General features: G+C 44.7%; 1 protein-coding gene across 2 annotated transcripts in view; it reads left to right on the top strand.

The window, feature by feature from the left end:
• Window positions 1–2,746: 2,746 nt before the first annotated feature.
• Window positions 2,747–26,897, top strand: part of EPC2 (enhancer of polycomb homolog 2) — a 662,055-nt gene continuing 637,904 nt past the window's right edge. Inside the window, exon 1 of one of the 2 annotated variants that reach the window (XM_069616502.1) lies at window positions 2,747–3,257. In XM_069616502.1, the coding sequence (XP_069472603.1) occupies window positions 3,105–3,257 (153 nt within the window). In that variant the 5' untranslated portion in view covers window positions 2,747–3,104. The remainder of the gene's footprint in view (window positions 3,258–26,897) is intronic. The other variant, XR_011274738.1, reaches the window with a different exon arrangement.

Below are 26,897 nucleotides of genomic sequence, written 5' to 3'. Positions count from 1 at the left end.
GGTGCACAGGAGCAGCAGCGTAAAGAATAACACGCGGGAGAGAAGGTGCAGTTTCCGCTGCCACAGCCTGTCTGCCTCTGCCGCAGCAGTGAAGAATGGACAGCTCCGGCATAGAGTGGGGATCGAGTATAGGCGGCCCGCTGCTGCATGAAAGGAAGCGGTGGGGCGTTTCGGCGCATTTGAGAAGCATGTCTCCTGCCTGGGGGAGGAAAAAAAGGATAATGTGGCCGCTTTACGATAAATCTGTCCCTGAATGGGGAGTATAAATAGAACGCGATGTTGACACCCTGCCACCTGTGTCTCGCTGCCCACTGCCACCCCCTTACAACAGTCATCCAGTGCGAAGTATGCCTGCACAAATTATGTCAAAGGCTGTCCACATGAGAGCTGCTGGAAGGCCAGCCGAAGAGACCTTTTTACCGACGTTTGAAGGCCAGAGCCTGCCTGCCTATCTCTCAATGACGGACAATCTGTGCTCTGGACCGACAGGATCCTCTCCTCAGCTGTAGAATAGAAAAGTGCTTTTGCTCAAGTGTGCTGGCCCCAGGGGCCCGCGATGCACTGTAGTGATACTGTGTTCCTGCGTACCGATAACGCACTTAAAGTGGACCCAGTGAAGTGCCAGTCCAAAGATGTGATCCTGTGAACTGCCGGTAGGCTTAATTCAGACTCAGTAAAAGGGTACATCATTGGTATGCCACTTTTCTCGGACTGATAAAGAGGGTTGTGCTTGTGCCATGCACAGCCTACTGTCTGGGTTTTTGAATGTATGTGTTTCTGGACTATTGCCCAATCCTTAATGTTGATTAAAAAAATGAATTGACATTGTTAAGTGCTTTGCACCATGCCGTTTTATTTAATTTGGACTTGGCATGGGATGTAATGTCTGGGTCCCTCCCAAGGCGTGTGCTGTGTCACGTGTACAAAGACACGTGACACATGATGTCATTAAGCGAATAAAAAAGTTGTACGGCTCCCTGTCCGGCAGAAGAAAGATGGCAGCACTGTACCCACTCCTGGAGACCAAGTCCATGCCCCTCCGGACAAAGATCAACATCTACAAGGCGATCATTAGACCTTCCGTGAAGTATGCCTCCTCAGCATGGATGACCTGCCACGAGCAAACTGCCATGAGCGACATGCGGATATCGTTTGCGGCTCCAATCTTCACAAGGATAGCAGACCTTCACAGAGACCGGGACATCGAGATATTGGACGAACATCTAGTAAAGCTGAGTAACAATTTCTTCCAAGGACTGGATCAGAACCCGAACCCTCTGATCAGAAGACTCACTGCCACCACTGCAAACCCCTTTGACCGCTACCCGCGGCCCATCACGGCGAAGACCCTGTGAAACTAGCCCTACTGTGACAAGTCCACACAGACCAAGAAGAATCCTAACCCATGACTATACATTCAAACCGAGAAGATGGAGTAATGAGGCTCAAGCCTCGGTATCCAAAAATAACAGCTGATGGATAAAATCTATTAGCAAGAAGAAGACAGACAGCTGTGCGGCAGTTCAACACCTAACTCACTGACATCCAGATAGAGGGTGGAGGATGGGGCCCCAGCCCTATCGGGAGCCACATAACACCACCTTTGCTTCCTCCCCCCAAAACACATCCTCCTGGGATCTCTTTGAGCTGGCTCTGTCAAGCAGTAACACGACACTTTGGCATGCCAGTGTTATTTCTAAGTACTCTGTTGAGAGTTAAAGATTGAATTGTAGCTGTGTATGTGCTACTGGTGCAATACAAACAGTGTTAATCACGTGTGCCTTCAGATACTTAATTTATATCTATTCCGTACCCTGGCGTCCTGTTAAAAAGAAGCATTGATAAAGCCAACAGTTTGGGCTTCTGTACAGGTACAAAATAGGGATTTGCCAGGCAGTGCTATCATATGCCCATGTAATCTCACCATGTTCCAGCTCATGGTCAGGTAGTGCCCATATAGCACAGTGCCTGGCAGGTTCCTACCCGCATCCCTACAAAAAAGCCAACACCGTTGGCTTTGACAATGACTGTTTATTTAGTGCTTAAGCTGCATTCTTCCCTGTTCCAAACACTGCAGCAATAGCTGTTATTACCCAATTTAAAGGTACTGAATTCATCGACCTCAGTAGTTAGTGGTTTTTAAAAAGTCTAAGTGAAAAGTGTGGCTTTTGAGCCATTTTAACCAAGAACAAATGCAAATAGCAGCATTTGGCTCAATGTTTCTCCCCGCAGAAAATGCTTGCGAAAGGAGGGATATTATAGATACCCTCAGACGGCAGCTGGAAAAAGCTTGCTTGATGGTTGTACCTGTTCTTGGTTGTTTAATCCATGATATGAACCCTTGCATAGTTTTGAAATATGAACTTAATATGCATTATTGTGACAGGTGACCATTTGCATTTTTAATACAATGCATCAGTGGCTGCGCATTTGTCGCTTTGCCCAGGATTGTCGTAGTGACTGCACTTTATTAGGTCATGGGTTTTATGTATAAATAAACATAGGTTTTTCACATATTTATTCCAAACGTTATTGTTTGGTAGGTACATTCTCCAGTTGCAGAAATGGGTGGCCTATTTAGTTGCAGGGTATATTTTATTTTGTGCCAAACGGCTTTTACCCGGCAGACATGCATACTCTTATGTTGTCTCATCTGAAGATATATGCGAATAATGCAAAGGTTCTGTGCAGAATAAGGTACGCGCTACACATAGTCATATATAAGAGAATGGGTCGCCAAGGCCCCGCTGCTGTCAGCCTTGTCCCCCTAAAGCAGCAGCAGCTCTCTACTTGCTGCGCGCGCACCCCCTGTGCGGCCGCCGCCTCGCGCTGACTGCTGGGATCGCTCGCGCCTTGGTAATGTCCGCCATGTTTGCCATGGCGCAGGCAGAGGATCGGCCGAGCGGAAGCCGGAGCTAGGAAGGGGAAGACGCCCGGGCCGCCTGCTTCCTACGCCCTCCCGCCATACCCGGGGCCCCCATGAGCGCGCTGGGGGCGGCGGCGTGCGGGTTCTGGGCCTCCTTTTGATCGAGTCTTTTAAGTGATTTTACCCCCCCTCCCCGTCCCCTTCGGTGTTATTGTGAGAGCCAGGCAGAGGGAAAACAATGAGTAAACTCTCCTTCCGAGCGCGGGCGCTAGACGCCGCCAAGCCGCTGCCCATCTACCGCGGCAAGGATATGCCTGACCTCAACGATTGCGTCTCTATAAACCGAGCTGTGCCGCAGATGCCGACGGGCATGGAGAAGGAGGAGGAATCGGTAGGTTTATTTGTCATATTATATTTCCCATTTCCCCTACCACCATTTGTAAATAGGGTATTTGGATTCACGAAGCCCATCTACGCTTGTCACCCAGCGCAAGTACTGTAGTTGGTTATGGTCTTTACGTAAGGAGAATGGCGTAAGGCACTCCGCTGACGTAGCCGCCATGTTTTGCGTCCCGTCTTCACGTCCAGTGTTGTGATTAGCTCGCAGGCTTACGCTGGGGAAACAGCGTAAGTGGTGATCTGGAATAGGTTTGACTTGACAGTCTTTACGCATGCGCATTGTGACATGGAGCTTTAGGTAGTAGAAACCGGTTGTCATTGCTTTGCATATTATTATACTGTTCTTTTGGGGGACTGCACAGTTACCCGAAATAATGGCACGGGCCTCCTCACTCCCCCCTCAACAGCCTGTTAGAGCCAATCTGCTTGGCTCATACCAATACTGCCATAACGGATCATTCGTGAGAAGATGTTTTAACAAGACTTTTCCAGATGTTGTAGAGGTGATACTTTTGTCCTGAGCACTATATATATATATATATATATACATTTGTATACACGAATCAAAAGACTCAATGTTAGTAGTTAATACAGTAATGGGAACTAATCGCAAAGATGCTGATCGTTTGTCAATTTACCCGACAGTCGATGTTTACCTAAATTATAGGTTCTGATTATAATTATGCACGTTCCTTTATTTGCATCTCAAATAACAGGGCCTCCGTTATAACAAATCGAGGTGTTTCATTTATGTATTCCCTTTTTTCAGATATTACGACACTTAATAATGTAAAGATCAGCGAGATGGCATCATTGAAGGTGCATTGAAGCTGAAAACGGCGTGTTGCTTTCAATTTTCAAATGCTTATTAAACATCACCTCCTGCAACACTGTGATTGATGCTTTTGGAGCTTAACTTGGATGTCTTTGATAAAAGACCGATCACGGCGGGGTGCACCTTCGATGGATGCATTGTTGCAAGTGTTGCTTGCCATGGCAACCGGTTGACACACCTCCCCCTAGTTAACATTCCAAGGGACCGTCTCACCTTTCCATCGGCGAACTGCTCTTGAAAGCTGTACGAGGCCACACGACTAATCTGATGCGTGGAAATACTGCATGGAATAGCAGGGACCATGCTACGGTGTGCGTTTGCTACATTATTTTGGGTAATCCTTCCCGTTTCTGTTTTGCACATTTTTGCATTCCACATATGGACTCTTAATCGGCTGTAACAACTTATGTATTTGAGTGGGTGCACCGTAGTTTTATACTGGCAGTTTAGCTGGCTGTTTTTAGCTTTTGACTCGTACTGTCGTCACGTACATTTTTGCTGACTCAATAAGTTTGTTAGTGTTGGGCGAAGTGAAATTTTTTTTTTTTTTTTTTTTTTAGAAAGTGACAGGGGCGTCCACACGCACAACTGGTTGTCAGCAGTCCCAACGCACGCACAGTTAGTCCTGTGTTAGCAGGCAGGCGACAGGAATTCCTCGTACGTAGTTTGTTGTTGTAGGTGTGAGGTACCACGTGACAGCTGCTGCAAGTGTATCTGGTGCATCTTCTGTCATATGCTTCCGACAGCATAAACTGCATGTTTGTCTCAGATGAACCGAAATATGCACCTGACAGCTTTCATTTAAAACTTTGCACACAGTTGACCGTGGAGCGGCTATGGCGAGTTTGGGTAGATTGCACATTGATGTTTTGCATTTCATATTTCAATGTTGGAGGAATTCGTGTTGCTGCCATGGCTTCGGTATGCATGGCTGCTGAGAAGGGATGTTTGGTCGTGCTTATGTTATTGGGGCATAGCACATATGGCTCGGGCCTTTCAGTTGCTCTACACTAGTACTCAAAGAGAGATTCCTCTCACGCAATATTGGTATCCAACGCAGAAGACACCTGTACTATAATCACGATTTGCGCACAATTGGACAGTTTTTCACCAACCTTTCAGTCGTTTTTTGTTTATAGAAATTGCGGAAGTATTACCGTCACAGATGGGACAACTTTTTGGTGTGCGTTTGTTTGGTTGTTGTAGGTATAGCTATCACTATGGTTGCAGCTGGTACAGGTAGCGGTTCCACGGTGGGGGAGGAGGTATTTTTCATAGCGGTCTGTTTAGGACTGACTGCATCATTGAAGGTACTTTATGACCTGCATGCTCAGTCTAGTGGGAGATATTTCATACTAGTTTGGTCTCGTCCTACAGTGTAATCGTCCAGGATTTTAAGAGTAGTTCGATAATGTAATGTTAAAGTGATCTCCAGTAGCGCATTGTATGTCATTTTTGCGGTCTATTGTACACACGCCATGGCTAATCTGTGCACAGGGCCTGACCTATCGATCATCTATCTATGTGTACAAACATTGCTTGATCGGGGAAGGGACGGGGCGTCCTTGAATAGTAGGCAAAGCTTTAATTGCATTTCGGTATAGCCATATATGTAACTATTGCAGGAGCCTCAATTTCTTAGATCAATATAATTATTTTTAATCATTTTTTGTAAATGGTTACCGCTTTGTTTAATATCGCGATTTCATTGTGATATTTTCCGAACCCGCCCACTCTCCATTTTAACGGATTCAGACCCAACTTTATGGCGACGATTAAAGGAATATTTATTAAAACAAATTAATTGCTAAACATATGTAACGCTTGTTAGTATACTGATGTCTTCAGTGGTGAAATTAGTGAATGGCGAGATGGTGCTCACGGTTTTAACGGTTTACACCTGCTGTGCCAACATTACATTTTTACGGTTCAAAATGTGTTCTTATATTTTCAACAGAGATAGACATTACATGAACAGACTAACGCGGCTCTATCTTTACAGCTCGTTCCATAAAGTAAACACAATGATGTATGTCAGAACTGAAATGGCATTAAGCTTTGCATGGATAAGCGATGTTCCTCGCCCCGAACCCCCCCATCACTCTTTTTATTGTAGTGTTGTTAGGGTGGTGTTTTTCAGTTTTTCTCGTTCTGACCCTACTTTTGGAAACCATATACCTTCTGGCTGGCATCATCTCGGAAGGGACAGTGCTGTATGTAAAATGTGCAGCGTTCTCCATGTCATTTTTAACCAATGCCCTTAGGATTTTTGTTATGCTTGGACCGCTGTTTATGCCATTTTTTATTTATCTACACATTGGCTGCCTAAAATGTTTTGATAATGCAACAATTAATTATTTCTCCCTTTCTTAAGTTGGAATTTACAGCGTTTTCCATTTCTTTGGGTGGTGTGCAGTGGAGATGTTTCTTGTGTACGTGCTTTGCTCTGGTTTGGTGAAAATCAAGTTAACCACCACCTTTGCATTACCATGGTAATGATGCGGGCTCTCTTGCCCTGCCCGCCTTCGTGATTTGCCCATCGTATGCTCTGCAGCAGCTTCTATGCGTGACTCCTTGCAGTAGGCAAATTACATTCACAAAACTTGCACTCCTCATAGCAAGTTACCCTCTCCGTGTCCAGATATTGCTTTGTCTCCAAGTGGCAGTGCTGCGCAGCAGCTCCTCTTGCGTGTTTTGCACACTATCATGTGTTGTCTTGTGCTTCGTGCAGTGCCAGGTACTAGGCGATGTGCTCATTAACATGCGATGGTGCTTTTCGGTTGTACACCGCAGAGGTGTCTAATTTGGCATTGCATCATAGGCAGGTGTATTTGGATGCATGATTTGCTGCTGCAATTGCAGCAGTCTTCCTTAAGTGTAGTTTGCAGGCTGTCTTGTGTATACGGTGCTATTTGTATGCCGAATTTCTGGAAGTGTATGCCGTTTTTAGCTTCAAAGCGTGCAGCTTATCACAGGGCATGTAGCTGCTGTAATACCGTATGCAGTGTGTCTTGCTGCACTGCACGGTATGCAGTTTTCTCTCGGGGTGCCTCGCAGTCCAGGTTATGTTGCTGTTGGTTGTCTCGGTACATCGTATACACGGTGTCTGGCCGTATTTGTTTGGTATGTGGACGGGGAGTCTTAACATGCTCCGGTGCAGCTGTTGTAGTATCTGCGTATTGAACACATTTCCTTGAATGAATCTTTCGCACGCGTTGACTGCCACGCATTGGTTGTTGTCAGTTTGTCTCCTTGAGCGGATTGGCCGCCCGTGCCCGCCCAGCGGCTCACTGATTAGTCAATTGTCTTCATCTTGCTAGGCGGGGATTGGCTTCTTTTCTTGGAGCTGTCAGATGGAAGCTGGTCGGCTCTCTTTCATTGGTTCGGCTGGGGGCTCCTGTCAGTCGTGCTCGCGCACCAAGCTGGATTAGTTGATACTATCTGCTACTTCTGCCCCGGTATCTAGCGGGACCAGAGTATGTCTCGTCCATTTGGGCGGCGTGGAAGCCGCGGCAGTAGTCTGTCTTGGGTGCACATTGCCTAACCGTCCAGGCATCTGTTAACCATTATGAAATGAGTCTTTTATTGCGGCGGGTACTTTGATTAATAAACAGTGGACGAATGAACACGCTGCACTCTGATATCCACGTATTGGTGTCGGGTACGCCGAAAGAGAAGTGTGTTTTTTTTTTTTTTTTGTTTGTCTGGTGGATGAATCGACTTGGCTGAATCAGATCACTATTGTTTCCAGATTTCATGGCTCTTGCTTATTATGTGAGACACATGTGTTATTATTAATGATGTTCAACAGATTTAATTGGCATGCACATAATTATCAGCTGACACCTCCACGCTGATGCACTTTCACCTAAGTGGAATGTTTTATTTTATGATGCGCGCGTGTATTTATCATTTTTTGGCTTCGTGATAAATTAACCGATTTTGCAAGATTGGTTTCGGGACCACGTTATATGGTTGACTTATTTTGTGGTACTTGTTATGTGCATGTGTGCCCATTGTCCCTATGGACTCCCGTGCCCCCAATCTGACTTTTTGAAGGGAAATACATTTTTCTGCTCTTCCAGAGTGCTTTTTAACATTGCACACTAAAGTGCAGTGCAATGGGGATGCTTTTGTATCACCCTTGCTTTTACACATGGGATTTTTGGTTACTTTTTGTATGTGCCTAAAGACGAGCTGGTGGCAGCAGATAGATTTTTGCATTATATTTAGTGTGCACATTTGGTTTACCGCATATGGCTACTAAACCCGGCTAGTGCCCTAATATGGCCGTGCCACATTTTTCGCTTGCTTTTTTGGCCATATTGTAGTTTGGCCATCTCCCTTCCTTGCCAGGTCAGGAAAGTCCTTTTAAAAAAAAAAAAAGCCATGGACTTGACTGGGTCAGTGCTTCGTGTGTGTGTGTGTGTGTGTGTGTGTGTGACGCCCAGGAAGGGGGTGGGACAGTCTAGGCCCACTCCCTTGGTGCCAGGGAGTTAGGTGTGGGACAAATGTGAAACTAGTAGTTATCCCCGATTGGACATCTACTGCCTGTTGGAATGGTGCAGGTCCTTACTGTGAGTAGGTTTGGACTTGCTTCCAACTCGGATTTTGGATAAGAAGATACCTCTGTGGCCAATTCTTCACATCATAGTTGAAGCCAAGAAACCTTCGAAGGTGAACAGCTTGCTGAAGATCCGAAGACTACTCCTTCTTGTGTCTGGTCCTTTGAAGCCCTGTTTGGCTACTTATTCTTGGAAGACCATGAGTGGTGCTCCTGAGATTTCGGAAGTGTCCCTGGACTGCCCAGTGGCCTTACCAGCTCTCTCTCATGGGCTCCCTCTCCAGAAGCGTCGTCGTTCCACGTTGAAGCCTGGGACTTCAGCTGTCGCCAACTTGTGCCACAAGTAGCATTTTCCCTGCATTCTAGCATCCGGGCAACAAGTGGTCCTATCCTGGAGCATTTTCTGTTACTTTGACTGGAAGGCCTCCTGCCGCCGCCTGTGTGCATAGACCGCTGCTGTAACTCAACTTTCTCCAACCTGTCAAGTGTCCCGTAGAGGTCTGCATCGATTGTTTCTTGCATTTCTACATCAACAGAGGTTGTATCTTGCAGCTGCATACGACCAGAAGAATCCTCAAACCCACAACTCCTGGGAACCTCTCAATTGAACCAAAGGCGGAAGAACAAGCCCCCACACAATCCACTGGTGTGAAGATCAACCGCCATACCTCAGCTTCCACCATCCTGTGCTGTCAAACCTCACACATTGTTATAGGCAGGCCTCTGGATAACCTTTTGAAGTGGGAGTGTCTTACTCCCCATTTTCTTTTTTTGTTTTTGGAGGTTGAGGGTAAACTTTTGAGTTCATAAAAGTATTTTGTAGGCGGGTACAGGTTTAGAATAAAACGTGTTTCACCTACTAATTATTCCAAGTTAAATATGTATCTTTAATGTTGCGAGTCACTGGACAATAGACTCGTGGATACAAACTAGAATCAAGGTATCTTAGAATATTCTGAGCTAACTAGCTGACTGGAAACTATTTCAAATGACAACGCAAGTGTGGCTGCTGCTGAAGCAGGAAGACCAGTGGAGTAGATCAAGATGGAACAACTCTTGGGGCCTCCCCACTAATGTTGCTGACCTAGAGAGGTGTTGCAAGGATCTAATTTACGCAGTACTTGAACAACCTGAAATGCATGAAATTACACTGTATCATATGCAAAGTCTTCACCGTACTCCCAACCTAAACGGGTGTGATTCTTGTCACTGTAACAACGTTCCGTTATTACCAGTAAAAAGAATAATACATGAGTAAAACAGAGGACCAGTTTTGCTTTGGATATTTCAAGGCATTAGGAATGCCCCAGGGACATTGCAATGCAAAATCTTTTTTTTTTTGTGAGATCATAACACATTTACAACTGCTAAATATACCTGGCTGGTGAGGCTTTTCATTTTAATGGTGTATAGATTAATTCAGGAGTTGGGGATGAAATGATGCATACTTTGGATTTGGACCGCCACGCCGAATCTGACATGCATTCCCAGTGGGGAAAAATGATATACCAAAGCGTCCAGAAAACCACGCAGACTTTGTCAGTATCACTTCGTTGTTTAATCTGGAATATTAGTCTCCATAGTCTGTATTTGGGTCATGCTCTAGCAAGGGTGTAGTGTTTGATCATCATTTAAGTGTAGATTCTATGTGTGGCATTACTGGGACCCTTCTGAATAGCACATTCTGAGAAAGGAGTGTAGCAGTCCATGCTGTAGTAATTGTAGTTCAATAAAGGGTTCAGGAAAAGTAAAGTTGTAGTGCAGATACTTGGGAAGATGAAGGGCGGATACAGAAGAGGCATGGGTTGTATTGAAACGGTGGGGACTATGGGGCAGAAGGACTGAATTTCTCTTGGGACTCATCTGTATGCTTTGGGGCAACTGTGCTGTGGATGGAATGGTGGTATTATTCTATTGAGTGCAGATGTAGTTTTGGGAAGCAACAGAGCACTTTGCAAATCACACTGAAAAATAGCCACAGTGAGGTAAGCAGAGATACAAGTGAGTGGGGCACTAACAACGGGAGGGGAAGGGCGAGTAACTTGTAAGCAAGGGATCTACAAACAACCAGGGGATGAAACATTGGGAAGCAAATTATCCAGTCTTGGGTAGGGTGGCGCATGTGTGGCCCGAGTTGTTGTGAAGAGCTATTCCTTGAAGAGGAGGGCTGTGAGCTCCTTCCTGAACTGTAGAAGTGAGATGGCAGTGTTGTCAGGCAGAGGTTCCAGAGTTTTGGGGTGTAGACCAAGCCCTTGTCTTTGGATTCCTTCCTGCACTGGCTGAGTTCTTGATTACCGATGTCCTTATTTCTGGCTACAGCTGAGGGCTCTGCAATACTTTGTTTATTTATTTCTAATGCGCACCAGAACCAAAGGTATCGGGGCGCAGCAGTAAAAGCAGATGCAAAGCTTATATTACAAAAATCAAAATACAGGCAAGGATAAAACAGAGGCAAAAATAAATATATGTACAAGTGTGTAACATGCGTATATATAGCAGGCGTAAATCTACACCGATAATATTACAGTAGACAAGCCTACAAATCTGTGGCTTTGAGCAGGTTGATGTACTCGTGTCTAAAAGTCAGATAAGGTTGATCTTCTCTAAGGGGGAGAGGCAGAGAGTTCCATAATTTGGCTGCTTTCACAGGAAAGCTGCTGCCACTGGCCCTGGTAAGCCTGTATCTAGGGATAGTGAGACAGTTGGCGTTGCCAAGTCTCGTAGGTCTAGTAGATGATCTTCTCTGGAATCTGTCTGAGATGTAACTAGGGGCAGCATTATTTAAAGCTTTGTGGGTATGGGATGCAGTTTTTCGAAGGATTTTATTTTGGGTAGAGATCCAATTATGGCGTCTAGTCGCTGAAATATGTGATCTTCTGGGTACTCCTAATGCGCCTCTTATGGAATTGTTTTGAAGAATTTGTATTCTTTGGACAGTGGCCTTGTTAGCACCGATGTAGAGAGCATTGCTGTAATCTAGCCTGGAGAGTAATAAGGCCCTGGCCAGGATCATGTAATTGTCGTTGGACAAGAATGTTTTGCCGGCCCTGATAAGCTTGGTGGCAGAGGCCATTGATTTCACTTGTTTGTCAAACGAGAGGGCATGGTCAAGGTAAAAGCCCAGTGTCTTCACCTCCTTGGCCACCTTGATAAGGTTCCCATCGATGTTAAATGAGTAGTCCTGGCGTAGTTTCTTGAGGTTAGTGTGGGTGCCCAGGATGATGAGCTCAGTCTTTTCATCATTCAGGCATAGACCGTGGGTGGCAATCAATGCCTCGATGATGAGGATGATGATATAAACTCTGCTCACTAACGCTAAATCCATGTCATAGACCCCGGAAAGTGGGAGGAGAATCTGAGTATCATCTGCATAGTTGGTGTAGGTGGTACCCAGAAGGTCCAGATCATCAAACAGGGGCTTGGTGAATATATTGTATAGTGTGGGGGAGACGCAAGAGCCCTGAGAGACGCCGCATGGAATGGGAATGGGGTCCGCCACTGCTGACGGGGAGAAGACCCTCCTAGTTCTGTCGCCCACGGAAGATTTAATCCATCTGATAGCTTCAGTAGAGAAATGGGCTGCCGAGTCCAGGTGGTCACATGGGACCTTCTGATCCACCAGATCAAATGCAGCAGAGATGTTTAGTTTAGTTTATTTATTTGTATAGCGCGCCAAACCCTGGAGTATCGGGGCGCAAACAGATAAGGATATGCTCAACTTAGTTACAGGTACATAGAAATCAGATGAAGGTACAGAGATGCGCCGAGCTTGGTTACAGATATGCTCGGCTAATTGCACGTACAGGAAGAGGCAGGAAGAGTAGACAGACATCAGCAATATTACAGCAAGCAGATATGAACAAGGGGAGATCAAGGACAGGGGAACAAGGAGTTTGCTCCTATTTGCGTAATATATAATTATATACAGTAATGTACAATGTGACAGGTGGAGTAGTTAGCTGTCGTTGGCTCTCAGCCACCTGGTGAGTTTTTGTCTAAATTTTGCGAAAGGCTGAGGTTCTCTAACGTCATGGGGGAGGGAATTCCATAACTGCGCAGCCTTGACCGGGAAGCTATTTCCTCCTATAGTGGCAAGTTTGAAACGCGGGACTTGGAGGCAGTTTGCGTTGGCTATTCTGGTAGGTCTGGAAGAAGTCCTTTTACGTAATCTATCCATGAGGTAAGGTGGAGCTTTGTTGTTGATACATTTGTGGGTGAGGGAGGCGATTTTGAGATGAATTTTGTCTGCGGTGGCGAGCCATTTGTGTTCTCTTCTTGTGGAGGAAATATGCTCGTTTCTATTAATCTTGAGTGCTGCTCTCAGAGCATTGTTCTGGAGCACTTGAATTTTGTGGATGGTCTGTTTATTAGCTCCAATGTAAAGTCCATTACAATAATCTAATTTGGATAGTATCAAGGCTCTGGCTAGTGTAATGCAACTATCTGTGGAGAGGAATTGTTTGCTCGCTCTGATAAGTTTGCATGTATATGCTGTGGCAGAAGCTAGGGAGTTAACTCGTTTAGTAAAGTTCATGGTGGCGTCTAGGTAAAATCCTAAGGTTTTTACTTCATGAGCTACTTTTATGTTGTTCCCATCAATAATGAAGTTGTCGTAATCAGGGCTGAGTTTGGATATATAGGTAGTGGTGCCCAGGATGATAAGCTCAGTTTTATCATCGTTCAGGCATAGGCCGTGTGTGGCCATCCATGCCTGGACGATGCTATAGATCCTGTTCACTAGGGCCAGGTCCTTGGCGTAGTCTCCTGAGAGCGGGAGGAGGATCTGGGTATGTCTAACAGTAAGAGGAGAGCTGTTTTGCCTTGATCTCTTAACTCGTCAACCTGAGCTTTCAAATCAATACGAGCGGTTTCCGTCCCATATTGGGGGCGGAATCCTGATTGTCTTGCTACAAGGACATGTACAGTGAATCTTATGCAGACCCATTAAAGGAAAATTTAAGAAAGTCGAGAATCCCCATGAAGCCGGTGTACTTGTCAGTCATGCAGGATCCAGAGTAAACTTATTCATATTGAGGGCGGTGTGGTAGCAGCAGGTGGTTCAGGGAAGTGGATGGAAGGGATCCTTACCTCCCTGCTGCCATATTCCTGACAATTTCAATTGTCAGAGGTGGCCTCTTTCGATTCTTGGGGAGGTGCGGCTTGACACACTTGTGTTCCTTTTCCTGCAGAGGATCCGTTACTCTAACCGGAACGGCTTCAGAGTGAGCCAGCAGTGTGAGGCTGTGTGGTTACATGGGTGACGCACGTCTATACCGGCTGGGTTTTTATTATAATTTTCTTGACCTGCCCTTGTGTTTCTCCTTCTGCTGGCTTTTGCTGGCGGGGCCGAGTGGCTGCGAGCGGTTTCGTCGGCCTGTTGGTGGAGTGGCACTGCTGACTAGGCAGCGCAGTGATTGACGTCTGGTGAGTCTCAAAGCCTCGGGCAACCTGCTTTACCCTCTGCTGGCGCTGTGTGCCTGAGCAAGTAGAGCAGCTGTCTAACTGCTAAAAACCGGGTGTGGGGGGAGAGGAGACAAACAAAAAAAGCGTCAGTACCGTGACTGAGCTGGATGGGGAGTGTTCCTTAACTGACCTGGTCCCAGCAAAGGTTTACTCTGGTTGCTGCTTCATCTTGTTGGGGCGAGTGGCTGCAGCTTGGGTACTGCAGCTTATTTACCGCCACCCTACTCGCCTACTGCTTGCTGACTATTATAGGCAGGGGCGGGGGCAGGCAAAAGCTTTTTGAGTGGGTGCCAAATAAGTTTAAATTACGGGGCGGATTGATTCCTTTGATCACTGCCAAATTTTTTGAAATTGGCAAATACTTCTGCAATGGCTAACAGCAACTTCTATTAGCACACCTACGGTCCAGACTGCCCCTGTGCAAAGCACAAGAAATTATTTGAAGCAAACCATGGTAGACGCACATTGAGTATACAATAAGTACTCTGGTTCTTGACACAGACTAATTCTCAGGCGAAAGTGAGCATCAGCAATTCGAGATCAAACTACAACTTGCGCCAAAGGCAAGGAAAAGCTTGCCCAAGTTGTATGGTTAATAAGGAGGGTAAAGGGAAAACTAAAAAAATCGGTACCAATGGCTGTGAAAACCATTACCTCCTTTTTCCAGACCAATAAACCAGCTGATGACAACTGGCCACTGCCGGAAATTGTGGAAGCGCTCGCAGTTCCCAGCAACAACTCGCAGGATAAGTCGAATGAGGGAGAGAGAGACAATAACTCGCTTCTGGAGATGTCTTTCTATACAAAGACAAATGACTCCTGCTATGCCAATGGCACCGGAAAACTACAACAAATCCCTTGTCACCGAACTTGGCGCAAGGGCCGAAGGGGACTGAGAGACTATCTGTCTCGCCCAATTTGGAGGCACATGCAGTTCCAAGCCTCAGTTGCACCATTACAATTCGCAATTAAGATACTATTTAAAAATGTGTGGACGCATCTTCGAGAATACCATCACATTAGCTCCTGCAAATGTGGCATACAGCAACTCGACGGATGAGGCGGAGACCCACTTGTCCATAGCTGTCGGGCTGGCAGCAGCAAAGGAAAACCCCATACAGGATATCAACGTATCCACCAGTTCAGAGATTTTTTTTTTCACGCAAACAGTAGAGACTGGCAAGAAGGGCCGCCATGAGAAAGCGCCCTTGTGTCGAGGCTTCCCCATTACCAGCAACTGCTCCACATGGTAAGACTATGGAAAAGTCAAAGAAAAAAGCTGCGTAACGTAAACTTGTAAAAGAGGGCCGCCTGACAAGCTGGTTCTTCGCTGAGAAGGAGAAGGCGGCTACGGTGGCCGAGGTTAATTCGTCCGAGCTTTCGGCTTCCTTTATGGCGTCAGATCTTGACAAAATGTCTTAGAACTTGCCTTCAAGGGAACAGGTTAATGTAACTTTGACAGAGGCTGTCCTAGCACCAGCAGGGAGCAAGAAGAACATATGCATTATCAAGAACCTATACCAAAAAAGCAAAACTGACTGGTTGACGAGAACTGAATTCCTGACGAGATTGCATTCAATCCTGCAATTGAGAGTATTAAGATAGGAGGATTTTGAATTTATTGACCCACTCAGCTGTTTGAATACTAATGTATCAGCCATTTACAGTAAATTTCAATCTACTATACAACTAATGTGATTATATAAAGACAACTTAGTTGAGGTTGATGTTCAACTTGATGTTGACCCCGAAATACAAAATCCCACCTGCCCTAGGACGAGGACTGTGGTGGCCAAGAGCAACGTAGTTGTTCCTCCCTTAACTAAAGAGAAATCTCCACAGTTGGAGGGCATTCAAAGCATCTTGAAGTGGTTGGCAGAAGCCCTCCCGGTGGTCCTCCAAAAAAGGAAAGAAAATTCTCAATTATGTCTTGGACTTGCAGGGGCTTTAACCATCTGTTCTTGCCAGGAGGTTCACTGTCTGAAATCACAAAGTACCCATGTTTCTGTTTACAAGAAACATGGCTTACTTCGCAAATGGTATTAAATGTGTATACACTGTATCAATCCATAGCTAACAAGGGTCCCTTTTGGGGGACTAATTGTGGGGATTGCACATAATGTGAACTAATGTCAAATTGATACCAAACTTGAGGAATTTCTTATTGCTGTGGAATTTGAACTACTCATTGTAGAACATAGAGAAAATCTTATTAATTACTCTTTACTCGCCGCCAGGTGCTGCCCAAAATGAAATTATACAAGAATCACTGCACACAACTATGATAAAATGGTCCTTAAAGCAGGGTAACAAACTAATTAATTGCAATTTGTTGGGGATTTCAACTGCCATATACGCGGAGTGAAATGGCCCTCATGCAATCCTCTCCTAAGAGCTGAGGGTATGCTCACCCGAGAAAAGATCTGGTGGAGCAGCAATGGCCGAGTTTCTTCAGATCTTGGGATATGCAAATGATTAATGGAAGAACGACGGGCGACTATCCAGGTAAAGAAACATAGGGAAATGGCAAAAGCATGAGTACTCTAAACTATACCTTTTTAACATCTGAATTTGTGACATACGTCAAAGATTTTGAGGTAATTAGTAATAACTGGAGTGACCATGCTTTGCTCTCTTGGACAGTGGCTTTGGAGGAGCCTAAACGCACCTCCAAATCCCTGGGGAATAAGAGGGTGTATCATACAGCCACACAAATCAGTTGGTCAGAGAAAAATATAGCAAAAGCAGCTCTTCCATTTCGGAAGCCCATCATCCTGATTTTGCCACCTTTCAGAGGATGATGATTGATAACATTGAAAACTGGATAGCCACTTTCTCTGCGAAGCATTCTTCAGCTAGGACGGGAATAGCCAGGATCGAGCAGCCCAGGACCATTGTGTATGATCTCGAAATTGGGGACGCCAAAAGAGCACTTGGAGCAGCAATTCGAAAAGCAAATAAGGCATGTTCCACCCTACTCTCCTATAGTGCTACCTGCAGGTCACTTAAGAACAAATACAAAGTGTGGATTAAACAAAAAAAATTCTTAATTAAACTTAAAACCTACTATACAATTTCTTTCTACTAAGAACACCCGTAACATTTGGCCACTACTTAGGGAAGCACGAGGGAATAGGCTAACCCCTATGATTAATCCCATCGGAGCTCAAAGATGGGGAAAGATGTTTGTTTATTGCATTTATATAGCGCTTTACACCAAAGCACTTTACAAAATAAAAGGTACAAAAGTGAGAGAAGCATATTTACAAACATGAACAGGTCATTAGAACAATAAGTAGAACTATTTACAAAGGGGGGCTAAGGGTGGAGGTAGGGTAGAGGAGGGGGTATGTGAAGGGAGTAACAGTGTAGAATTTGGGGGAGGGAGAGGGGAAGGGAATAGGGCGTGATCTGGTGTCTTCATTGCCTTTAAGTAGTATTTGTTACCAATTTAAGGGGGAAGGAGAGAGGATGGGGGATTTCTGCAGGAACGTAATAGCCCTTGTGGTGAGACAGGCAGCGGTGTCAAGAAGATTGATGCTCAGTTTACTATCGCAGTAGACCATCTTATTACCAAAATAAAAGCGCTAAAATGTTCTCGAGCTCTGGGGCCGAATGGCTTGGCAAACATTGCACTAAAGACCAAGCCGTTGTTTTGGGCAGGGCTCTTTAAAATTCTATTCGATAAAGTATTCAGTGAAGGAAGAATACCATGCTCATGGCAGAAGGCTATACTTATTCCCATACACAAAAAAGGCGACAAGTTTGAACCAGCAAATTACAGACTATTGTCTATGCTGGATTGTACCGGCAACATTTTTGCCAGCTTTCTTCTCATCGAACTCCAAAGATGGATTGACACGAGGGAGGCTCCTTAAACGCTTTCAGAGTGGTTTAAGCAAGGTTATTCCACTATGTATAATCTGGCCATTGTTTATATTTTATGCACAAATGCAAGGATAAAGGGGAACCCCCCTCTGTAACACCCTCTTTGTGGACTTTAAAACCGCTTTTGACCGAGTTCGCCGAGAGCTATTATGGTTTAAGTTAGAAACACTTGGTTGCCCCCAAGGACATCTGTATTATTTAAGACTTCTCCATGAAAATAATATGGCTTCTTTGAAATTAGATTCACAAAACAATATGACTGCACAAATAATACAGAATCGAGGTGTCGAGCAGGGATGTGTCACGGCACCTACGTTATACAATCTTAGTTTATGACCTCCCGGAAGCTATTTCTGCAATGCATAATTGTCCTCCTAGAATAGGGGCAGATGCCTGCCCGGTGGTTCTTGTGCAGATGTCTTGGTCATTCTTGACCATACCTTCAGTGGTCTACGACGATCAGCTAAAGCCTTCTGGCTTTGGCTTTGCGCTAGAAGGAATGATATTATAATCAACTTGTTAAAGACCCATGTTATGGTCTTCTCCGGCAATAAGATCGCTCGTATAAGTCTTGTAGTGCAAGAACTGGCTATACTTTACACGCCCAACTGTAGATTTGAGACTAAGTGATTATCTGTTATGTATTCAAGCCAGGAAAATTGGAGCTGCTCAAATTACGGCGCGGGCCTATCGCTTCACTAGAACCCTGGGGGTTTGAGCATATGGGCAGCACAGGTTTTGTTCCAGGAGGTTCTCACCCCCATGATGATTTATGGACTTGAAGCTCTTCAACAGATCGACCTTAAGTGGCTACAGGTAGTGGAGGGTAAATTCTGGAAAAAAATTCTGGGCCTCCCTACCTGCATCCAAATGGCTATCAGATTGGTTTTGGGGTTACAATCTTTGAAATCGGTGGTCCTTAAGAGAAGGGTCTACCTGAAGATTAGTAGTACTTCTAATAACCAATTATTACCTTCGCTTCGACATGAAGTCGGCGGGGAATCTAAGAAGTCGCTCCTAAAGGCCAATATTGAACATTTTTTGGCCATAATTAACTTGAGTAATAGACGGGGAGAATTCACCTCCTCTGTAAAATCTGCTCTGTCAAGGAAAATAGATCGGAGTGAATGGTAAGAAATTATGCCCACCTTGGAAAGAAATATCAATTTGTGAAATATATGTTGTATACATATAAAAAGCTACAACATTATTTAAATCTGCGTCCTGGGATAAGATTTAGACGATTTATCATGCTTTTTAGGATTAACCATCCTAGAAAATACGAGTGTAATACATAAACTAATAAGCACTGAGCACAGCTGCAGATTATGCAAGGGTTGAGACAGGGAAACATGTTTTGACTCGCTGCCCGAAGTTGACAAGCACATTATGAGAAATATGTACATAATGTGGATCATATAAAGCAGGATATCTTCTGGTGACGTAATATTAATTCTGTGAACCTGAAGTGTTTCATAGCAATGTCATCTGGCTTGTCGTCGAGAGTCTATTGGGGATTTCTATTTGAACCCTAGTTTCTTGTTTTTTAGTTTGCATCATGAATGTTTTCAGTCATATTGGGAAATAGAATATAGAATGTTCACTGTAAATACAAGATAATGCCCTTTTTTTAAGGTTTCTTTCTTGTAAGTGTGTGTTGAACTGTTAAATTGTATTTTTTTTTCTTTTTTATATTTTAATGTGAATGTTTATATACGATTTGTATTTATGTGAAAAGTTTATTTATAAACTGTAACACATTAATAAAATTTAAATATTCCCGACAAGCAGTAGTGAAACTTGTTTGTTTACTTCCAAAGTTGATTTTTTTTCTGCATTTTGAGATTGGTGAGTAATATAGTAATGATTACATGACCTTGTTTTGGATGTGTCTGGATAAGTGGAGCTGGCATGGGGAACTTGGCTCTGTGCCTTTTCGCCATACAAACTATTCCTTCATGACAACACCTGATCCTGTTAATCTAGATTCTCTCAAAGAGGCAATCTATCCTCGTGGACTTGGCTTCCCTGAAAGTAGATTTAGTTAATAAAACAAACCCTATCAAAAGTAGGTTGAATTCCGGTTTAAATCCAAGATTGACTGCTTGATGGGGATATACCATAATCTAAATGGTTAATCTTTTTCAATGTCCATGGTGGTCATTGGGACCATACAATGAGCACTTTTTTTGTTTACTTGTTTTCCGATGTTGCAGGCTTTGAAGAATACACAATTCTAACTGGCGAAAGATCCTAGCTTGGACTGATTCAATGTCTCCTCTGCATTCAATTATAGAGCCAAAGGTGCTCTGGCGCATTGAATGACTAAGTACATTAATAGGAGCAATGGGCACCACTACACCCTGGGAATTGATTACTTGTTTTATTTCTATGTTCATAAAGTCTACTCTCAATTTGGTTATTTCTTCGTGTATTCTAATTCCCTCCCCTGACTGAACTCCACTGAAATTGGAGCCCACCTGTTGAAAGGTTTCGGGCTATGCAGAACCTAGAAAGTAATGGACCCTTGAGTCATCCGTCGGTTATTTGCTCCAATATTTCCAAGCAGTATACCAACCCACCTTGATTTGAATATTACAGCTGTCATCTCCTGGGCCACCATTTGGGATGCATTGAAAGCGGTCCTTGGAGGAGAATGAATACGTCTTGGCTTCTCACAACAAAGTTCAGCGAGATTAGAAATTAACAACTAGAAACTCAATTGCTGGAAACGGTCTATGCACCAAATAAAACTGATTGAAACTTTCAGGTGATTAATATCGGGGGAGGGGGGGAGCATTTGCCACGTTTTGGGCGGACTATACTAATTAGCCATTTTTATCATGACTGTGGCAAAGCTGGTACATTGCTGCCAATGTATTCTAGACAAAATTTGAAACCCTAACCGCTTCCTCGACTGGTTTCTTAACACCCGTATGATGCAAACATCCCCCAGCCTACCATTAAACCCTTGAAAATACCCCCTTTTCCATGCATCATATCGCCCAAACACCCAAATGAATACAGACGCAAAGATCTTCTCCAAAATGATTTTGAACCGGCTGGAACCATAATGGCCTCTTATTCAGAGACTAGATCGGGACTGCAAAGTTAATTGAAGAGGGTACTTGGAATAAACACACCATGCTCCGTTTTTATAAATGACCCTATTAACACTCGGATGCCATAGAGGCATTTGATAGTCAGTTGGACATGCCTAAATCTAGTGTTGCTTACATTTTGATTTGGCCCCTGTATTGTCAAATTTATCCTTGCAAACTTCAAAGCCCCCTTCATCAAAATGAAAAGCGGGTAGACTGAGGCACTAGGCAGGGGTGCCCGTGCTCCCCTTTTCATTTTGACTTTGGCCTAGATTCCCTGGCTTAGATGTTATTGCGCAATGATAATGCCACCCTGGGCCCAAATGGGGCCATGTAGCATGGGGTTACATTCCCTCTTGACAACATTACGAGAGAAAATACATGCCAGGCGTTGCATAAACTGTTCTTGATTAGCCTGCAAATGTACTGCACCTACCTGTTTTGTGGGCTATACCACCTGCAGATAGAAACGGACAGAATGTTGGCTTTGAGCCAACAATGGAAACGTTACCTCGCTAGTGACTGGAGCAGTGGACTGGAATGCGGTGGGAAAAAGGAAGAAAACACGTTTTTAATGGTTGGAGATGGAGGCAGGAGTGCCATTTGGGACCTCAAACAGGACTGCTGCATCGAGTCGCCCCCCCCCAGTGCCTGGGGTAGTGCCAACGCGCCAGGTGACATAAGTCTGCCGTTACTGGTGAATTCCTGCTCCGGGGTTAGACTAGACAGGTGAGGAGCAATGTCAGCCTCCCCCTCCCCCAGTAAGTGTGTCAGGAAGCAGGTTAGCGGTCACTGCCCAGGCCGTGTGGGCGGGGTGTACTGGGAAGAACCAAAGATTGCAGGTGTCCCAATGACAGCCTGCCCTGGGGTTAGTCGAGCAGGCCCAGGAATTCCCAGGCTGTAATGTCTATGCAGCATGGGAATAAAGTTGCCCCCCCACCCCCTTCCAGGTGTGCCCTGACTATGATGGGGGGGGGGGGGGGGAAGGGGGAAGGTACAGCGGTCTACGAAGCAAGCAAGCCCGGACAGACTGGGTGCTCTGGAATAGGGCATATGTTCTGGGCTGCTTCTGCCAGGCAGCCTACTGCATTGGATCCACGTGTGGGCCATCGGGGCGACTGCCTGCTGAAGGGTCGCACCAGCACAGTGAGAGACTGGTGGGCAGTCGCCCAGCACACCCCTCTCCACCTGCTCCCTTGAAAGACTAGTGTGAGGTGGTGGGTCCTAGCAGTCCTTGCTGTGTCGGTGAACTTGACATGACGCCGCCTTTAGTGCATGTGGTGGCCAAAGAAATCTCCATCATGGTCACAACGGTGATGGTGCAAGCAAAGATAGGCCTGTACCAGCAGTGGTGAAGCTAGTCCTGAGTTCCTTTATTCCCTGTAGCTCATTTCCTGTTATCTAATGGTAACTCGCATAAAGCGAGTTGTTTAACAGTCTCTTCCCCTGGCAGTGGGAATGTGGGAGGCATAGGGTGATAGCCCCTTTCTGGCATGGGAGTGAGAGCTCAGTAGCAGCCAGGGCAAAAAAAACGGCTGCGCTAATAGGCAATCATATCCACATACTCCTTTTCACAGATTATCTAATTTGTTTGATCCATGATTCAGTATGGTCATTTTGTGAGAATTGGAGTACTAGAAGGATAATCTAGTTTCATGATTCAAAATTAACTTTCAGATATCAATGGTTTTAACCCATCTGAATCGCATCATATGGTTGCTTTTATGAATTCATATTTTATAACGCCCTTAATACTGTGGATTTTCTCTGATCTCGTCTTATAAGAGACCTATGATTTAGCAACATTTTTGGCATGTGCTTGGGACCAGGGCAGTTTGTCGGTTCGCTACTCGCCATGTAATTGCTCATCCTACTGGACTGGTACCCTGAGAAGAGTCAACATTGCACAAGACTATACCGTTCCACCTTGATGCATTCTTATGGCTTTCACCTAATTCAGGAGCCATGGCTGCCTTTTTTTGGTGATATCTTTCTCCTGCATTGCATCAATGGGGGGGGGGGGAACTCTATTATGAACTCTTAATACAGATTTAGCCAATCTCACTCGACTCAGTCTTCAGGAAACCGGATTTCCCACTTGAAACAGATCACAAACGCTTTCTTAAATGGTGAAAATGGGGGCTGTAAAGGCTACAGCAGTTATTTGATAATGGCCTGATACAGTTGGGGCTCGCGAACTATACTAGTCCACTTGCATAGGCGCATTTGCATGGTACTCTGTTGCTGGCGAGTATGGGGATGATTGCACATTTTATTTGTTATTGTGTACAAACTTTGCAGTAAATGCGGGGCGGGGGGGACATTAGTGTTACTGTGCATGGCACATGACGTGCACCACTGGTAAATATTTTGTTACCATTCGCCATGGGGCGAGTGCATTTCTCATGCGCCGAATATGTAACACTAAGGAGGCTGCCCTGCAGGTGGAGTGGGATTTTTAAACATTTGTGAGAATTTTACAGGCAAGATAGTCTCTTACTTGGCTAGTAAGAAATGATGTACTCTGTGCATGTGTAGAACTGGGGGAGGGGGCGGCAAGTAGCTTTTTAACTTACATTTTGCACCCTGCTTCACATATATGCACAGATGGGAGATTGATCTCCCAGGAACAATGGTGTTGTATTTGGATCGGAGCAGTGAATCTGTATCGATGTCCCAGCAGAAAACTCATTCAAAGTGTTTCTCGGATGGCACCTTATTCTTCAGACTTATACTAATATATCCGACGAGTGCTGTAGAAATTGCTCTCAGGTTGTCCTATTTTCTTTCTGTTTGGCGGGAGTGTTTATTTTATAGTGTTGTTGGGTGACCCAGGTTATAATAGGACTACACTCTCTAGTTGTATTTAACTATGCTAGGCGCACCTCAATTATGTAAATCCCTGGATCCACCTCATATTTTCTGGTGGCACAATGTATAGGAAATTACATAAGTAGAAATGATTAGAGCTGTGCTTGATAATCAGCCAGTATAGGCACCATTCATTTAGATTGTTAGGGCCGGGTGATATGGACCAAAAATTATATCTCTATTTCTGGGCTGAATGGCGATAAACAATATCTCTATATTAATGTGGGTTTAATGCTCCATCTAAGCCGCCAATTACATGTGAGATGTCAGACCTCTTTTATAAGACCGTGATCAAAATAAAGTGCAAATGCAGGGTTCAGCTTCCTTTTTGAGAATACACAGCTATGTAAATACAAAATTGTGGTATATGTAATGGTGTGTGTGGTATGTGTATGTCTCGTCCTATATCGAATTTATGTCGTCTCCAAACTTGATATATTGCCTACTATGAGTCCTGCCAGGGGGGAATGGGCTCTTTCCATACTATCTTTTGTAGCTTGCTCTTCTCGTTTGTTTTTTTTTAAATGTTTTTTTTTCTTTTCTTTATGTATTGATGTGGAAAGGTCCAAATAATCACTGGACATCTGGCATCCTGCTTTGTTTCCATGCACTTAAGTTTATGTTGTTAGTCGCTGTTAATGGGACCACTGTGTTATAACCAATTGCTTGGTTAAACAGCTCTATGTTAAACTTTTCTCCAACGGTAATTTTACTTTTCTGGTAATACTCAAAATGAATAGATATTGTTAAACAAAAAATATCAACCCAGGGTTTTATATCTGATTCCTAGCAACAATCTGTTATGAAGGGCCTAACCCATGTCTATAAAATGGTTCTGCCTGCCAAAATGCATCCTTTTTCTTGAGATCATCCTGTCCCTTACACCTCAAATGTGGTTTCAAGTGACCACCCATATAAGTTGCCTTGTGCACCCCCCCCCTGCCCTCCTTTCAAAGCTGCATTAATTGGAACATATTTTTTAGCGTGCAGGAAATTAATCTAACAGAGATGGACCGTACTAAAAACTCATTCAATCATTCTGCAGCTCTGAGAATATCAACCAATTTGAACACCCCCTCTGAAAAACTTGGGTGCCATGGTTCCCTGTACTGGGTGTGCACCAAAAGAGGATGAGTCTACCTCTGCCTGTGAGAACCCACCAAATCCATCTGGCCAAAAGTGGGAGAAGAAACTGGTTATGGAGTCATTTTGAAGGAGGGGAAAGCTCAGTAGTTTGAGTCCCACACAATCTTTGGAGTGGTTTCATAAGAGGTAAGCTATCGAACCACACATGGGTGGGTAAGTCGAACATTAGGTAGTACTAGTTTGCTTGCCTTACCTTTGTTCTCTGAGAAAGTGGAAGCTGTATTCTTCCATGGAGGAAAATGACATACTATTAAATTCCAGTACGCTGACATTGTGGCCTCATGGGGCCGTTAATTTAGATTCTTGCCCTGAAAGGCCCTTATTGGCAGGCCAATCCTGAAATAAGCGTTCCAGGTTGAGATCCCAAAGTAACCACTATCTTGCTCGTGTAAGCCTTATCCTCTTTCACAACCTACAAACCAGTGGAAGCTGACCTGTAGGAACCCCATTCATTGTGTTGTGGAGAGATGGGTGGGCTATACATATTTAAAGCCCTGTATTGAACAGTGCTAAATCCCCCTAGAAAGTTCACTCTGCCCACCTCTGCAGTAGTATGGTGATCCAGTTAGAGATCCACACTAAAGAGCCCGACTTTGCCAAGCGGAAACGTAGTCTCCTGGTTTGAGGAATTCCTGTTTCTTGCAGGAAGTCTGCAGCGACTGTCAAAATTACCTGTGTGGATTTGAAGGGCCTGACATTTCAAGTCTTGAGATGGTTTACCTTCCAGGGCTAATGGGTGTGACTGACCCTGTGGATTGGACGAGAGATGAGGCAATACAGCAAGAGAATAAATGTTGCAGCACATTTCCAGTGACCGAGTTCCCTGCCTGAGCTGGCCAAAAGAAGGTGTTCAGGATGATGGGTGCATGTTTGAAGGATTTCTCTTGGACTAGAGGAAAAGAATAATGCATTCTTTCGGATCTGGGTCCAGGCTTGCATCTGTTGCAAGGGTGTCTGTCCTTAAACTGAGGACACTCTGTTCAGGCTGTCTGTTGCTATTGTACTCCAGTGACACCGCGAGGACCTGAAGGAGTTGCCAAATGCCCATGCCATGTCTCGGAGATGTCTTGAGCACCATCTGCCACAGTATTGTGCCTACCTAGGAGACAGAATTCCCACAGGGCCTTTGCGTGTGCTCCTCCCATCGGTTTATATATTGGACAAGCAAGCTGTTTTCCATCCTTACAAGAGACCCTTTCCACTGTGCAAAATGTGCAAAGGAACATGCAAGCAGCTCTATATAATGTGTGTGCTCTGTAGTCTTAACATGACCCCAGACCTGCAGGTTCCTTTACACAACCTTCCAAGCTGGCATCTCATTTAATTGGTAGATCGGGGGCATAAATAAAATTGGTATGCCCCTTCCATGTGGGTCGAGCCACCACCGGAGTTCTCTCGCTACTGTGAGATTGGTGGCATTACGCATACAAATTGCCCTGCCAAAGGCTGGTTGTCTTCAAACTCTGGAGGTCCCTGTAATAGAGCATCTGAAAATATAATTTGTACAGAGATGGCATATGGTTTTGCCAGATGCTGAATGGACAAGGCTAGACATGGGAGGACTGCCTGTCACTTTTTTTGGTATCTTGAAGAAATTAGGTAGAGCAGTGATTTGAAACTCTAAGAAGTCAATAACGTTCGCAGATGAACAGTCTTGTCTGGATTTATGACAAATCCCAGTTCATAATGGGGATTCTAGGTTAGCAGTCTACTAGGCGCCAGTAGCTTGTAAGGCACCATTATGAGAGTGTTGCCTAAATAGAT

Source organism: Ambystoma mexicanum, chromosome 9 (genome assembly GCF_040938575.1).
Source record: "Ambystoma mexicanum isolate Mex_15411 chromosome 9, UKY_AmexF1_1, whole genome shotgun sequence".
Lineage (NCBI taxonomy): Eukaryota > Metazoa > Chordata > Amphibia > Caudata > Ambystomatidae > Ambystoma > Ambystoma mexicanum.
The sequence above is the reverse complement of the archived record's forward strand: the minus strand, read 5'-3'. Positions and strand labels throughout refer to the sequence as shown.